Source organism: Morus notabilis, unplaced genomic scaffold (genome assembly GCF_000414095.1).
Source record: "Morus notabilis unplaced genomic scaffold, ASM41409v2 Scaffold1784, whole genome shotgun sequence".
Taxonomy (NCBI): Eukaryota; Viridiplantae; Streptophyta; class Magnoliopsida; order Rosales; family Moraceae; genus Morus; species Morus notabilis.
In genome coordinates this window covers 3593-18465 of record NW_010367900.1, presented here as the reverse complement: position 1 = coordinate 18465, position 14873 = coordinate 3593, and the positions used below count along the sequence as shown (strand labels likewise).

Below are 14873 nucleotides of genomic sequence, written 5' to 3'. Positions count from 1 at the left end.
AGATGGGAATGGATACCGCTCACGCAGTTATTTTCCGCAGTAAGTTTAAGAAAAATCATGTATATGTCTATATGATTCAAAAGTTTCAAGTATGTATGTTTAAAAAGTATACGTACATATGTATGTTAAGAAAACCAAGGTTGTAACTAACAACCCTAGTTTTGAGTATTTAAGTTTTAGAACGTTGCAACAGTACATGCAACAAATAAATGAATTTTAAACATGACGATTTAAATGAGTAATTTTAGAAGGACTTTAAGATGTACTTGAATTTAAGATTTCTCACGAAATCTGTTTTAAAGTCAAATGAGATGGCCGATTGAAATGACTAGTTTTAGAAAAGCTTTTAAAGAGTATTTAAAACAAGAGTTCAAATGCTATTCCATTTGAAGGATATTCCTAAAAGGTTTTATCTTAACTAAAATTAAGAAAAGCTTTAAGAAATTTAGTGATTCACTTATTTGAAATTATTGTTACAAATTATGAAAGTATTCCTTCTTATATAAAAAAAAAAAAAAATGTTCCGCATATTTTAAGAAACCCCAGTAAGTACAAGTTAAAGTTTAAGTTACAGTGGCGGCCTCATAGGAGGGTCGTCACAAGTCAAATCTTCTTTCAAAATCAACTCTATGAAATTGTAGTGATGTAATCATATTCTTCCGTGAAATCGTTGGGTCGAGGACTTTTTTTTATAAAAGCAGATATCACAGTCAAATCTGCTTTGATATTATAGTAGGGATGGCTCGAGGACTTTTTTATCTCCATTGAGATTCAAGGATGAGAATTATTCATAGAGATCTTAAAGTCAGTAACACTCACTTAGATTGTGAGATTAACCCTAAGATATCAGACTTTAGGTTGGCAAGAATATTTGGAGGTGACCATACAACTCAAGTAAATACTAAGAGAGTAGTTGGTACATAGTAAGTTCAAAATGCATCTAATTGTGTTTCTTTGCTACTCAAGTGCAATTTCCATTTTGTATCAACCTTATATATAGTTGTCAAACATTAAACTGACTCCTTTGTTCGCTTTGCTTGGATGTAGTGGTTATTTGTCTCTAGAATACGTAATCGACATGCACTTTTCGTTGAAATCTGACATCTTTAGCTTTGGTGTCATGGTTTTGGAGATAGTGAGTGGCAAGAAGAACAGAGGATTTGAACATTCTCAGCATAATCTCAATCTTTTAGGACATGTGAGTTAAGACTTGGTAGTTAATTTTACTTTATGTTCCTTTTTTATTATGTTTTTCTCATTTTTATTATATTTATTCCTATATTAATTCTTGATTTGTTTTAGGCATGGAAACTATGGATGAAGGCAGGGCCATGGAGTTCATTGATGTTTTGATGGAGAATGTTCCTACATCAGAAGTGTTGAGATGTATCAAAGTAGAATTATTGTATGTTCAAAAGCGCCCTAAAGAGAGGCCATTGATGTGTCCTCCGTTCTCTTCATGTTGGATAATGAATTTTCTTTCTTGCCTCAACCTAAGCTACCTGGATTTTACACCGAAGGAACTTTTACAGAGACAACTGATTCTTCATCATCATTATTGAATAAGCCAAATCGTATTTCTACTCACTTAACAGTTACAACATTACAAGGGAGAAAGAAATAAAATGGAAAAAGAAAAAGAAGAAAAAAATAAGATGATCAAATTGTTGTTCTACATTAATTCTTAGGGCGCATTCACTTCACTAATTCAAATTTGTTGATTTGAGTTGCAAAAAATTTGAGTTTAGTTTGGACTTTGAGTGAAGTGTTTAGGAGGAAATTGATTTGACATTTAAAATTTGAGTTTTGTGTTCACTTGTACTAAAGCCAAACTCTAATTACAAAGAAATGTCCTTTTCTGTAGAGGCAAGTAGCACTGTAGAACTAAATTTGAGTAATGAAAAAATGAGAGATGAGTGAAACTCACCGATTCGAGTTTGAAATTCAAGTTGCGTTTAGTGAACGCATAACTCGGCCCAATTTCACACTCGAGTTAGGCTTACTCGAGTGTAATCTACGAAGTGAACGGCCCCTTAGAGTTTTTGTTGAAATTAGGAACATTCCAATATTCTTTTTTATTCTTATGTATCTTCTAATCATAGTACTCTTCTAGATGAAGTCAACGTAGTTAGTTTACGTGTGATAGATAACTATGAATAAGGCAGTTTTTTTTTTTTTTTTTTCTATTTTATATGATCGAGTGAAGCATCTGAGAAGAAATTGAGTCGTCAACAATGCATTGTATGTGGGGAAGCTATCTTACACGCTGAATACAGATTGGTTCCCAAAGTCAGCTGCTTTTAAATAGTCCAAATAAAAATTGTAAATATATGTCAATGATTCTTATATTGACCAAATAAACATGGAGACAGGAGTTGGTTTGGACTTTTTCAACGGATGGCGCTTGTGTAGCAATCATGCAAGCTTTTCATAGTATTTGTATTGAATCTCATCAGTGTTTCCGGTGTAAAATGTAAATCTCTTTATCACCCATTTATCGCTCCTCGAAGATGGCACTGAAGATCATTTTTCCAGCTTTTAGGGTGTTTTCCTGGGAGCTAGCACTCATTGGCCATTGCCTTTTTGGAACTTAATTGGCCTTTGTTTTTAACTGTGCTTGAATTAGGGAACTCTGTTAATCTGTCCTTTTCCTGGTTTCCAAGGGTCAGTAAATTAAGAATGGCTTCCTAGTAAATTAAAAATGACCATTTATTCTCTCACAAGTATCACGGTGACAAAGATGGCAAAGAAAAATTCATTTACACGGTCCATTCCAAAATAATAAATAATAATAACACCGTTGATATGATAGTAATTTATAAATCATAATATTCATCCACTTGTCTATATTATATTATTTGATTTGGTATATATGACTTTAGGATCTACACACTATATATTAGTTTCTTCCAACTTCATTTTATAAAACGTATATTAGACCAGTCAAGCTTCCTCTTTCAGATAGAACGTATGAAAGGAGAGAATTTTAACTTAAAAGATGCGTGAAAGAAACAAAAAACACGGAGAAGAAAACACAGAAAAACCTTGCCTCTCAGTTGTACTCTGATTCGCTTTCACGATACAACTATACACATAACCAATGAAACCCATTAAAATCATATTCTTCTTCTCTCTTATCTGCTTCCACAGTTCCTTAGCAGCTGGTGACACCTTAAAACTAAACCAAACTCTCCTAGACGGCCAAACTTTGGTCTCCGCCGGCGAAAAATTCAAATTAGGCTTTTTCGGTCCACAGAATTCTACAATCCGATACGTGGGAATATGGTTCATGAATGTTGCTGAACTCACAGCCGTCTGGGTCGCCAACAGAAACAACCCTCTCACAGACTTTTCAGGCGTCCTTAAAATCACCGAAACCGGAAACGTAGTAATCCTCAGCAACAAAACAGAGGACCCTGTATGGTCCTCAAATTCATCAGCGAAAGATCCAACTTTGCAGCTCTTGAACACCGGAAACCTCGTGGTTAAAGATGGTAACAACGAAAACTACGCGTGGCAGAGTTTCGACCATCCCTGTGATTCGCTCGTATCAGGCATGAAGCTAGGTCGGGACTTTGTAACGGGTCAAAATTGGAAGCTAACCTCCTGGAACAGCTCCCAAGATCCATCCACCGGAATCTTCACATACGAAGTAGACCCTCGTAAGCTTCCTCAGGTACTTTTGCGCAAAGGCAAAGATATCTTATACAGAAATGGGCCTTGGAATGGTGTCCGACCAGGCAAAGACCAAGACAATTCGTTCTTTAAAGCCACCTATCTTGTTAATGAAACCCATATCTATTTTACTTTCGACGACGCCAATAATTCCACGGTAACCAGATTCTGGTTAAAACCGTCGGGTTCTCCTGAGCAGCTCCGGTGGAACAACGAGAGAGGTGAGTGGGTTAGCATCTACGCGGTGCAGAGAGACGACTGTGACAACTTTCCGCGCTGTGGTCATAATGGTATCTGTGACAGCAGTGTCACCCCTAGTTGCCATTGCCCAACTGGGTTTGTTCCAAAAGTACAGGAAGAGTGGGATGCGATGGATTTTGGCAGTGGATGTGTGCTAAAGACACGCTTGAACTGCAGCGCTAGCGAGGGGTTCAAGAAGTTTTCACAGTTAAAGTTGCCGTACGGTTCGGATTTTACGGTGAACGGGACGGTGGTGAGGAAGGAGGAGTGTGAGTTGATTTGTAGGAGTGCCTGCTCTTGTGTGGCTTATGCTGTGGCTCGGCTTGGTGGTTGTGTGGTGTGGTCTGGGGAGTTGCTTGATATGAAACTTTTGAGCGATGATGGGCAGGATCTGTACATCAGAATGGCTGCTTCTGAATTTGGTAAGACTAATTTTGCTTCTCAGTTTTCATTACTAAGTTTAAAATACAGAGTAATTAAAAACTTATATCGACTGCTACACATCTTATTTCTGATAACTAGCGTACTATGCCATTTAGTGAACTTTGAGTTTTTTGGATTTTGTTTTTAAAAGCCGTTGGATTCTAGCCAGATATACATCTTTAAGAAAATCAGACCCGTAAATAGTTAAGGGGTTTTTTTTTTTTTTTTTTTTTTTTTTTTTTTTTTTTTTTCTTGAGCTTCAATGGAAACAATATTCCTAAGAACACAATGCTAACTCTTTCTTCTTGGGGTTTTGCACAGAGAATTTTTTGGATGTTGCAACCCCAAAACTTGCTTAATTTGTTGTTAATGAATTCTCATGTACTCGAAATAATTATATTCTAAGGAAAATTCAAATGTGTATATATAAACTTTAGTAGTATTTCTAACTGGCGAATCTACTCGAAGCCTCTTTCATTGTTTCTTATATATGGTCTCTTTGATTCTTTTTCTTTTCTTTTTTTTTTTTAAACTCTGAAGTGGAAAAAGCTTCGTAAGCCCGCGGCACGGCCCTTATTCGGCCCGGCCCAAGCCCGCGAAACAGCCCACAAAAAGTCCATTTCATTTGGTCCAGTGGGCCCTTCGCGGGCCCAACGTTCGGCACGTGACGGGCCTCCCATTTGGCCTGTCACGTGCCTCCCATTTGGCATGTGATGGGCCAAACGGGGCCGTACCGGGGCCGCCCCGGGGCCCTCGGGGCCGTCCCGGGGCCGCACCGGGGCCGCTCCGGGGCCGCCCCAGGAGATGTTTTGAAAAGTCAATAAAAAGCACGTTATCAAATGTCCCCGTGTCTTGACATTGTAGCACACGTTCGTTGACCTTACATATTCTTTATTCCATCTTTAAAAAAAAAAAAAATTATATTCTTACAATTAATTCATTTAACATTTAAAAGTTTCTTCTATGTTATGCTTATGTTTTGATTATTTTTTTAGCTACAGTTACTACACATGAAAGGAAAAGGGTAAACCTGTGTTTCCATTCCCATTTAATTATTTGTGTACTTATAAAATTAAGAATAGTAGTTTGGTGCTGGCCCCACACATTATAAAAAATAAGAAAAGAAAATACAAATCCTTGCATCTTTTAACTAATGATTTCGGGTTAAAGGTTAACGAATACAAATTTTAGTTATACACCTTTAATAAGTTCATATTTACGTGTATGTAATTACATTGATCATCTCATTAAGGAATTATTTTGTTTTTAATTCCACATTCTAATAAGTAAATAACAGAAAAGAGAATCAATGATACTCATTTTCATTCCTTTCGTTTCCTTTTCAAATTCACTACCTTTCTCATGAATATTATTCCATTACAGATTGCTAAACATGTCCTTCATTCATTCATTTCAATATGTTGTGGTTGTTTATAGTCACTGAATCAGACAATGGCAAAAGGATTGCGGTGATCATATCAGCAATTTTGGGGTTTCTTCTAGTTTGTTTAGCGGGTGGATATCTCATCTGTAAGAGGACATCCTGTTCCCGTATAAACGAAGGTAAGATATTTTTCTTCCGTTTGAAGAACAAGACATAATATCTTAAAAGTAAATGACTACTGAGCATCTGGCAACATAACAAGTTTAAAGAACAATATTTTTTGTTTATACTCTGTAGTCCAATATATAAGTACATACTATACAATTGTTTGGATTTGGTGTTATCACAGAAACTCCCAAAAAAGTAATCAGTTGAAAAGTTCATTAAGATATAGACTAAAACAGCAGTAAAACTTGTGATTTTGTTTCTTCTTCAAACTTTATCAGGCTTTTTAATTTCATGAAAAATGAACATTTTTGGTTGAATCAAGTAAAAAAATTGACCATATGGGATACAAGGATTCTGATAAGGATACGGCAACTACTCTCATCGTCGCTTGGCCCTAATTACATCTTGAACAATACACTTTGCAATTATATAAAAATGCTTTGTCCGTCGAAGTTATTTATTATATAAGAGCACATAATGTGAATGTAGTTCTTTCCAACTGCAAAGATTTTTTTTTTTTGGCATAATGCAAATGCAATATATGGTTCTTTTTTTATTTTTTATTTATTTTCTTTCAGTAGAATGGTATAAATATAATTGGTTGATAACTAGCATAAATATCTACACATTTGACATGTCTAAACAGAAAATAAATGTGCCATGAGAAGAATTGTATTGATCACATGAACAGAACTTGGAATATAATTTCCCTGGTTTTGCAGAGGAAACAATAATCAACACAAATGAAGATCAGGATCCTAACCTTCTGGAGGAAGATCTAGAGCTACCTTTATTTGGCTTAGATACTATTGACAATGCTACCAACAACTTCTCCTTCACAAATAAAATTGGTGAGGGCGGTTTTGGTCCTGTTTACAAGGTACCTTAATGTTTTATACAACATGATCAATTAGCTTCATTGAAAGATAGACAATCTCAATTCTTCCTCATGTGTATTTTCTTAAATATCTTTGAGCAAACAACATGAATTTTTTATAGGGTGTACTCTCATCTGGACAAGAAATAGCAGTAAAAAGACTTTCTAAATATTCTGGACAAGGGTTTGTGGAGTTCACGAATGAGGTTACCTTGATTTCCAAACTTCAGCACCGGAATCTTGTTAGGCTGTTGGGGTGCTGTATTCATAAAGAAGAAAGGATGTTAATCTATGAGTTCATGCCTAAAAAGAGCTTGGACTTATACATATTCAGTTAGCCACCCTACAAAATTTGAGCTATTTCATATTATTTGTGCCTACAGTCTAAAATATTGACATTTAACCTAATGCAATTTAATTGGCAACAGATCAAACAAGGGAAACAGCTCTTGATTGGAAGAAGCGCTTTGATATTATTGTGGGGATTGCTCGCGGACTTCTTTATCTTCATCGAGATTCAAGATTGAGAATTATTCACAGAGATCTTAAAGCTAATAATATTCTTTTAGATAGTGAGATTAACCCTAAGATATCGGACTTTGGTTTGGCAAGAATACTTGGAGGTGACCAAACTGGAGTAAATACTAAGAGAATAGTTGGTACCTAGTAAGTTCAATATCTCTCTACTTGTTTTCCTTCTCTACATGCGTATAATATCCGTATCATACAACGTTATACAGTTGTCAAGTATTGTGGGATTTATTTCTCTTTTATGCTTGCATGTAGTGGATATATGTCTCCAGAGTACATAATAGATGGGTACTTTTCAGTGAAATCGGATGTCTTTAGCTTCGGTGTCATGGTTTTAGAGATAGTGAGTGGGAGGAAGAACCAAAGCTTTGAACATCCTGATCATAAGCTCAATCTTTTAGGACATGTGAGTTGAGACTTCTTAGTTAATTTTCCTTTGTTCCTTACTTAATTACTATGTCTTTCTAAATTGTACTATGTGATTCCTAAATTAAGAATTGATTTGTCTTAGGCATGGAAACTATGGATTGAGGGCAGACCCATGGAGCTTATAGATGTTTTGATGGAGAATGTTCCTGCATCTGAAGTGTTGAGATGTATCCAAGTAGGACTATTGTGTGTGCAAAAGCTCCCAGAAGACAGGCCCTTAATGTCATCCGTTCTCTTAATGTTGGATAGTGAAAATGTTTCCCTTCTCCAACCTAAACTACCTGGATTTTACACTGAAAGAAGTTTTACAGAGTTAGCTGGTTCATCATCATCATCATCATCATTGAATAAGCCAAATAATGTATCTACTGATGTAACCGTTACAAAATTACAGGGAAGATAAAAATAAAAAGGAAAAAGAAGAAAGAAGAAGATGGTCGAATTGATGCAATGAGAAAGATTTCCTTGGTCTGCACTAATTATTAGGAGTTTTTGTTTAAATTAGAAATGTTCCCATATTCTTTATTATTATTATTATTATTATTATTATTATTATTATTATTTGTGTTGCCCAATCATCATACTCATTTAGATGAAAACAAAACAGTTTCTATACTTGTAGTTGTGAATATGAAAGTTTTTTTATTATTTCATTATTTTTTTATTTCCTTCTTGTTTTCTGTTTTTTACCATCGAGTGAAGCATCCAAGGAGAATTTAGTCGTAAGTTGTCACTAATGCATTTGTTTGTGGGAAAGCTAGCTATCTTCCTCACTGAATAAGACATTGGTTACATTTTTTGTTCTTGTTATTGTTCTTTTTCAGTCCACATATTAATTTTCTATGCCAACAACAATCTTGCCAAGTCCTAGGCACGCAAATTTGAGAAAAGTCCTAAGAAAACTTGTTCACGTATTTTATTGATTATCACATTGACCAAAAATACAAATGGATATATACAAGAGTGGGTTTGGACATTTTCAACGGATGGTGCTATGTATAGCAAGCAAACCAAGCAAGCTTTTCTTAGTACTTCTATTGAATTCCATTCAGTGTTTGGGGGGTAAATCTCTGTATCAGCCATTTATTCCTCCTTGGAGATGTTTCTTTGATTGAATAGCAGGTTTTGCACAAGAAGATAGACGCTGAAGATCATTTTCCAGGTTTTCGGGCTTCCCTTGGATTGCCCTTCTGGGACTAAAATGCTTTTGTTCTTAGTTGTTCTTGAATTAATGGCTCCCTAGTGACTGGTTCTGTACTTATTTTACTGTTGACAAAAAAAAATCATTTTACCTTCATCAAATAGTATGACGTTTTTTTTTTTTTTTTTTTTTCTCCCTGGAAACAAATAGTATGAAAGCAAAATTAATATACACGGTCAATTCAAAATTTAAAAATAATTATAATAATATGGATATTGATAATGATTGATGACCTAATATCCTCTTGTCCATTTTATATTCTTTTCAGTTTGGTACTTGACTTTGGAATCACCTTTACATTTGTTTATATTGAAACTTTATTGGGTAAGAAAGCTCCACGATAGAAAAGTCAACCTTTCTCATTCCTAAAAAACTTCAATAGAAAAAAGAAAATTAAAAAAAAAAAAAAAAAAAAAAAAAAAAAAAAAAACAGAGAGAGTGAAAAGAAATTAAAAAAGAAAAAGAAGGGGAACATAGAATAGCCTCTCAGTAACTACTTGTACTTTGATTCCCTCTCATACAACTATACACGATCAATGAAGCTCATCGAAAATCATTTTATTTTTCTCTCTTATCTGCTTCATCAATTCCTTAGCAGCTGATGACACATTAAAACCAAACCAGACTCTCCTAGACATCTGCCAAACTCTAATCTCCACAGGGGAAAAGTTCGAATTAGGCTTTTTCAGCCCACCGAATTCCAAGAACCGCTATGTGTATAAATTATTCAACTTCATTATTTTTTAATTTAATCTAAATTTTAATATAATAAAATGATTTAACATGTTTATATTGTATTACTAGAATGATTTAACCTCGATTTTGAACGCGCCGATGGTATACTTAGGTCTGTGGTCGACAGGAAGACTGCAAAATGTTATAAGGATTGGAAAAGCGACCTCCGTGACTATTTTAAAGATCTTGGTGGTTCACAAAATGAGAGTGCAGTTAGGGCCCACCCTCCCAAAAACCTCAGGAATCTAGATCATTGGGGTCGTTGCTGTGATAGATTCATGTCCGACAAGTTTCAAGTAATTAAATCTCTTTTGTATGTTGTTTTATTATATATAATAAAGGTTAATTTTACATACGCTGAATGTAATCATAAATAGAAAAATTCGGGGATCAATAACTTAATCGTAGCAACCAAAAGTGGTCGAGTTTTCATGGTCGGCTGTCGTACTCCCAACATCGCGAGAAGAAAGTAAGTATTTATTAATAATTTATTCAATATAAATGTTAATTTGGTAATCGATTACACTATATTCATATACATTTAAACTACTATACAGTCTACCACATGGACTCAACAGCCGATGTCTGTCATCGATAACTGGGGGGACATGCATCATCATGGGGAAACTTGGGTTAATCCCCAAGCTGAGCAGACTTTTGTAAGTATAGTCGTAATGTTTAATTATATTTTTTTATTTAAATCGCATTATGTATTTAATTATTTTTCTTATAATATTTGTAGCATCGAATGGAGGGAGAAAGAGAAACGCAGATCCAGATGCAGTTTGCTACTTCTGGATCATCCGCAGCAGGAACGGTTAATGAGGAGGATATTATGGAGCAATTTTTGGGCACCTGCAGAGGACACAAGACTGGAGTGGGTCGCACACTCCCACAAAAATTTTATCGAGGGGATGCGTCTTCATCTGGCTCACGCTCAGCAAGATCTTCTATGACATGTTCTGACCCAAACGTAGAAGAATACTTGCAACAGAGTTACCAGCAAAACCTCCAGTTGTACGAGAGCGTCAGAATGATGCATGATTTCATCACTCAAATGCACCCCAACATGAGTTTTCCAGCGGTTACTCCTCCTGTGTTGTATGTCCGTTCAGGTCATCTGCCTCTGAATCCTTCTGATGATAACGACGATGATTCTAGTGATGCTGCTAATTTAGGAGATTAGATTTTTATTAACATAACAATTTATATTTCCGCACATTTCAACTATAATTACATTTTTATTTTATTTTATTAATTACTTTTTACAATAATAATTTTTATTTATATTTTATATTATTTATTTCCTTTTATTTAATTTATTATTATTATTATTATTATATCATGAATTATATTTAATAATGGGTTTAAATATATAGTAATATACAACATTAATTAGTAAAATAATAATAAATAAATAAAATATTAAAATATTATTTGCGACGACAAATGTGGTCGCAAAAAATATAAGCCACGTCAGCTAAATCTGCATCTTTTGCGACGATAGAATTTGAAAAATGTCATTGCAAAAAGTCAATGCCATGTCATCTTAACGATGTAACCGACGAAATAATTGCAGCGACTCATTTGCGACGATTGTCGTCGCAAATATAATTGCGATGACTGCTTGTCGTCGTAGAAATTGTTTTTGCTACGAATCAATTACGGCGACAGGTTTGCGACGATAAGTGGTCGCTAAAACTTCATTTGCGACGACTTTGCATTTGTTGCAACGACTTTTTGTCGTCACTAATAGCCCTGTTTCTTGTAGTGTTAAATTAACACTTCTTATGAACCTTATATAGTTGTCCAAGCATTATGGGCTTCATTTCTCTATTTTGCTTGGATGTAGTGGTTATATGTCTCCAGAAGATGGGCACTTTTCAGTTAAATCTGATGTTTTAACTTTAGTGTCATAATTTTAGAGATAGTGACTGGGAAGAAGAACAAAGAGTTTGAACATCTTGATCATAGCCTCAATCTTCTAGGACATGTGAGTTGTGACTATTAGTTAATTTTCATTTGTTCCTTACTATACCTTTATAATTTTCAATCCTCACTCTCTTATAAAAGGTGGATCCTACATGAGTCCCACAAGTATTGGGGTCCACTCTCTCGCAGGGAGTGTGGAGATATATTCCTATAGAGTTATGCAACATTTTTCTTTTAACTATGACTACAACAATTTTCTCTGTTTTGTGTTAGAGCTAGTGAAGCATCTAGGGGGAGTTTAGTCGTCAGATTTCACCAATGTAGATTGGTCACTTTTTTGTCGTCGTTGTTTTCCAATGCAAGGATTAATTTATCTAACCATACAAAAGCTTGCCAAATAACTCTGAAAAAGTCTTAAGGAAAATTGTTCACATATTTTCATTGATCACGTTGATAAATTTGGTTGGAGACGTGATTTTCCTTATGTGTTCGTCTTAGACTTTTTCAACGGATGGCACTATTCCTAGCTCGCAAGTGTTTCATAGCTTTTCCTTCCTAGGGCGTGATAATGTACTCTGTGTCAAAATAACTAAAATTACTGAAAAAATTTTAAAATTAAATAATGTAATTTACGTATTTAAGTTAATGATTTTTTTTTTAAATATCATGTTATATTTTCTGATTGAAGAATTTATGGAATTAATATCAGTATTCTAAAATTTTGTAGTAAATTTTATGTTAAGATCATGTTTTATGATCAAGTAAATACGGTTGATAATTCTCACCGCAGTTTTAGGCGGAAGGAAATTCAATCCATGAATAGCTTGAGAATTTTAATTATAAGAATTTTTTAGCATAGTACGATATTAGTAGCATGTCGAGAAATGCTCTGACATTTGAGAAATCCTTAATTGCCGAACAATTAAATTGAAGTCACGCGAGTACCAAAAAATGCTATCTAAGCTCAAGAATAGAGACCGTTGGTAACAGTGTCATTCGAAGATATAATACATAAAAAGTGATGTCTAGATTTTAAGTAGTTTAGAAATAAATTTTTAAGACTTGAAACAATGCGAAAGTTTTTCGCGATTAAGAATTTAATTCGAAATTGAATTATTCAGGGATTAGTATCAGACTGTAAATTTTCTAATTAACTTAGCTTAAGCCACTTAATCAAGAGCTAAATCAAGATTAGGAAAAAGTCTATAAGTAGAACCTAAATAAACCAAGCACCACTTTTCTCCCATTTGCTCTCATTATTGTCTCTTAGTCCCACACAAAATGGCCCCTCTAGTCCTCAAATTTTCTTCCACTCTTCTAATTCCAAGACATTAGCAAACCTTAGAGGAAGAAGAAGGTGATCAGAGAGGCTAGGAGGAGTCAATTTATATTGGTCTTTAAGGGTAAACCCTTAACCTCTCCTTCCTTTTTAGTAAAGTTTAAGTTTGAGAATCCATTAATGTAATTTGTGGTTCTTGAAGAAATAGTTTGTAATAAGGGTGTGTGACTTTTATTGTAGTTTTGTATGTTTTGAGGTTATCTTGATTGGTTATGTATGGTATGTTTATATTTAGCAAAAGCTTTTTCGTGATTAAGTTAATTTCCGGTTACTTTAAACCTGTAAACGAGCATTATAGAGTGAGATTTTTCAGTTACCTTAAGTTTAAACTTGTAATTCTCGATGTTTAGAACATTTTTCTGTGATTGTGAAAAAACTCAATTTTAACCCTAAATACAAGTTTTAAGTCGTTTTTCAAAACATTGCAAAGCTGTCCAAAATTGCTTAAAAAACTGGGCAGCAACTGTTTGCAGCAAAACGGGCCCATTAGAGGTCTTGGTACCTTAGACTCTCAATGAGATTATTTGAGTGTTAATCTCTTCCCGTACTCACAACAACCTAGACTATGTTTCTCAATTTCAGACTATAAAATCAATCTCTCCTGAGCATCAAAATCACAATCTAAAATTATCTAACTCATTGGCCACATAAATTAGAAACTTTAAGCATAAAAAAACATAAACAAATTAAGATGGAATTTATCTAACAATTGACAAGATAATCAAAACACAGTTCAAATAAAGATACATCAAGCCCTAGAATAATAATCTAGCTCAACATAGTGGAATCCATAACCATAATCACAAATTCAAGAAGAAAAACTAAAAAAAAAAAAAAAACTATAAAGAAAAGGGAGAAGGAAGAGAAAACTCTTGTGGAGATGAGCTTCAAGTCTTCAAATCTTCAAAAATCTCTCCCAAGCATTCTTCAAGAATCTCCAACTCCAAGCTACTCTCTCTAGGAACTTTTGTGCCTCTTATCCTCTCCAAGTTGGGAACTAGAGTTTTTTTTTTTTACTTAAGTATGCTTAAACATGGGGAAAATCTCAATCAAACTCATCCAAGGGTCCAAAATTAGCCATCCATATTGATCAAGAGCTGAAAAATGGCACAAATTTTGTCAACAACACGCAAGAGGGTGCGGCTGTAATGACTGAGAAAATCCCAGACCTTAAATAATACAATTTATGTATTTAAGCCAAGGATTTTCTTAGACAAATATTACGTGACTGAAGGATTTATGGAATTAATATATGTATTCCTAAATTCTGTAGCAGATTTCATGTTAAGTTCATGTTTTCGATCAAGTAAATTCGATCGATAAATTCTCGTCGTACTTTAAGGCGGAATAATTTTCAGTACAAGTATAGTTTGAGAATCTTAATTTCAAGAATCTTCAAACACAACATGATGTTAGCAGCGTATAAAAAAAAAGCACTAACATTTTAAAAGAAGAGAAAATCCTTAATTGCCAGACAGCTAGGTTAAAGTCAGAAGATAAATACCCATAGTAGAAGGGTACAATGTGAGCTCGGGATTTGACACCGTCAGAAACAGCGTCATTCCCGAGATTTAATGCAGAAAAGTTAAATTTAGAATTTATTCAGTCTAGAATTAATTTCAAGACTTGAAACAGTTTAAGATATTACGCGAGTGAGAATTTAATGTGATCCCTAAGTAGTCGGGAATTAATATTAAATTGTAAATAAGCAGTTGAAAAGGAATCGTCAGAAACTAGAATTTCCTGTCGGCTAAGTTACTTACCTACAGTCAGTATAATTTTTAGCAGTTTCAACAGAAACTTAATGTAATGATTGAGAAAATTCCAGACCTTAAATAATACAATTCATGTATTTTTAAGCCAAGGATTTTCTTAGAAAATATTATGTTATATTGTGAATGGAGGATTTATGGAATTAATATATGTATTCCTAAATTCT

General features: G+C 34.2%; 1 protein-coding gene and 1 pseudogene across 1 annotated transcript; both read left to right on the top strand.

The window, feature by feature from the left end:
• The window catches only part of LOC112094562, a 12733-nt pseudogene extending 11109 nt beyond the window's left edge, over nt 1-1624 (top strand).
• Nucleotides 1625-2996: 1372 nt separating this feature from the next.
• On the top strand, nt 2997-8235 carry LOC112094561 (G-type lectin S-receptor-like serine/threonine-protein kinase At4g27290). Its single transcript, XM_024175766.1, has 7 exons — nt 2997-4337; nt 5776-5901; nt 6613-6770; nt 6890-7100; nt 7196-7433; nt 7554-7704; nt 7810-8235. The coding sequence occupies exons 1-7, from the start codon at nt 3101-3103 to the stop codon at nt 8128-8130; spliced, it is 2442 nt and encodes an 813-aa protein (XP_024031534.1). The 5' UTR covers nt 2997-3100; the 3' UTR covers nt 8131-8235.
• The last annotated feature ends 6638 nt before the right edge of the window (nt 8236-14873 follow it).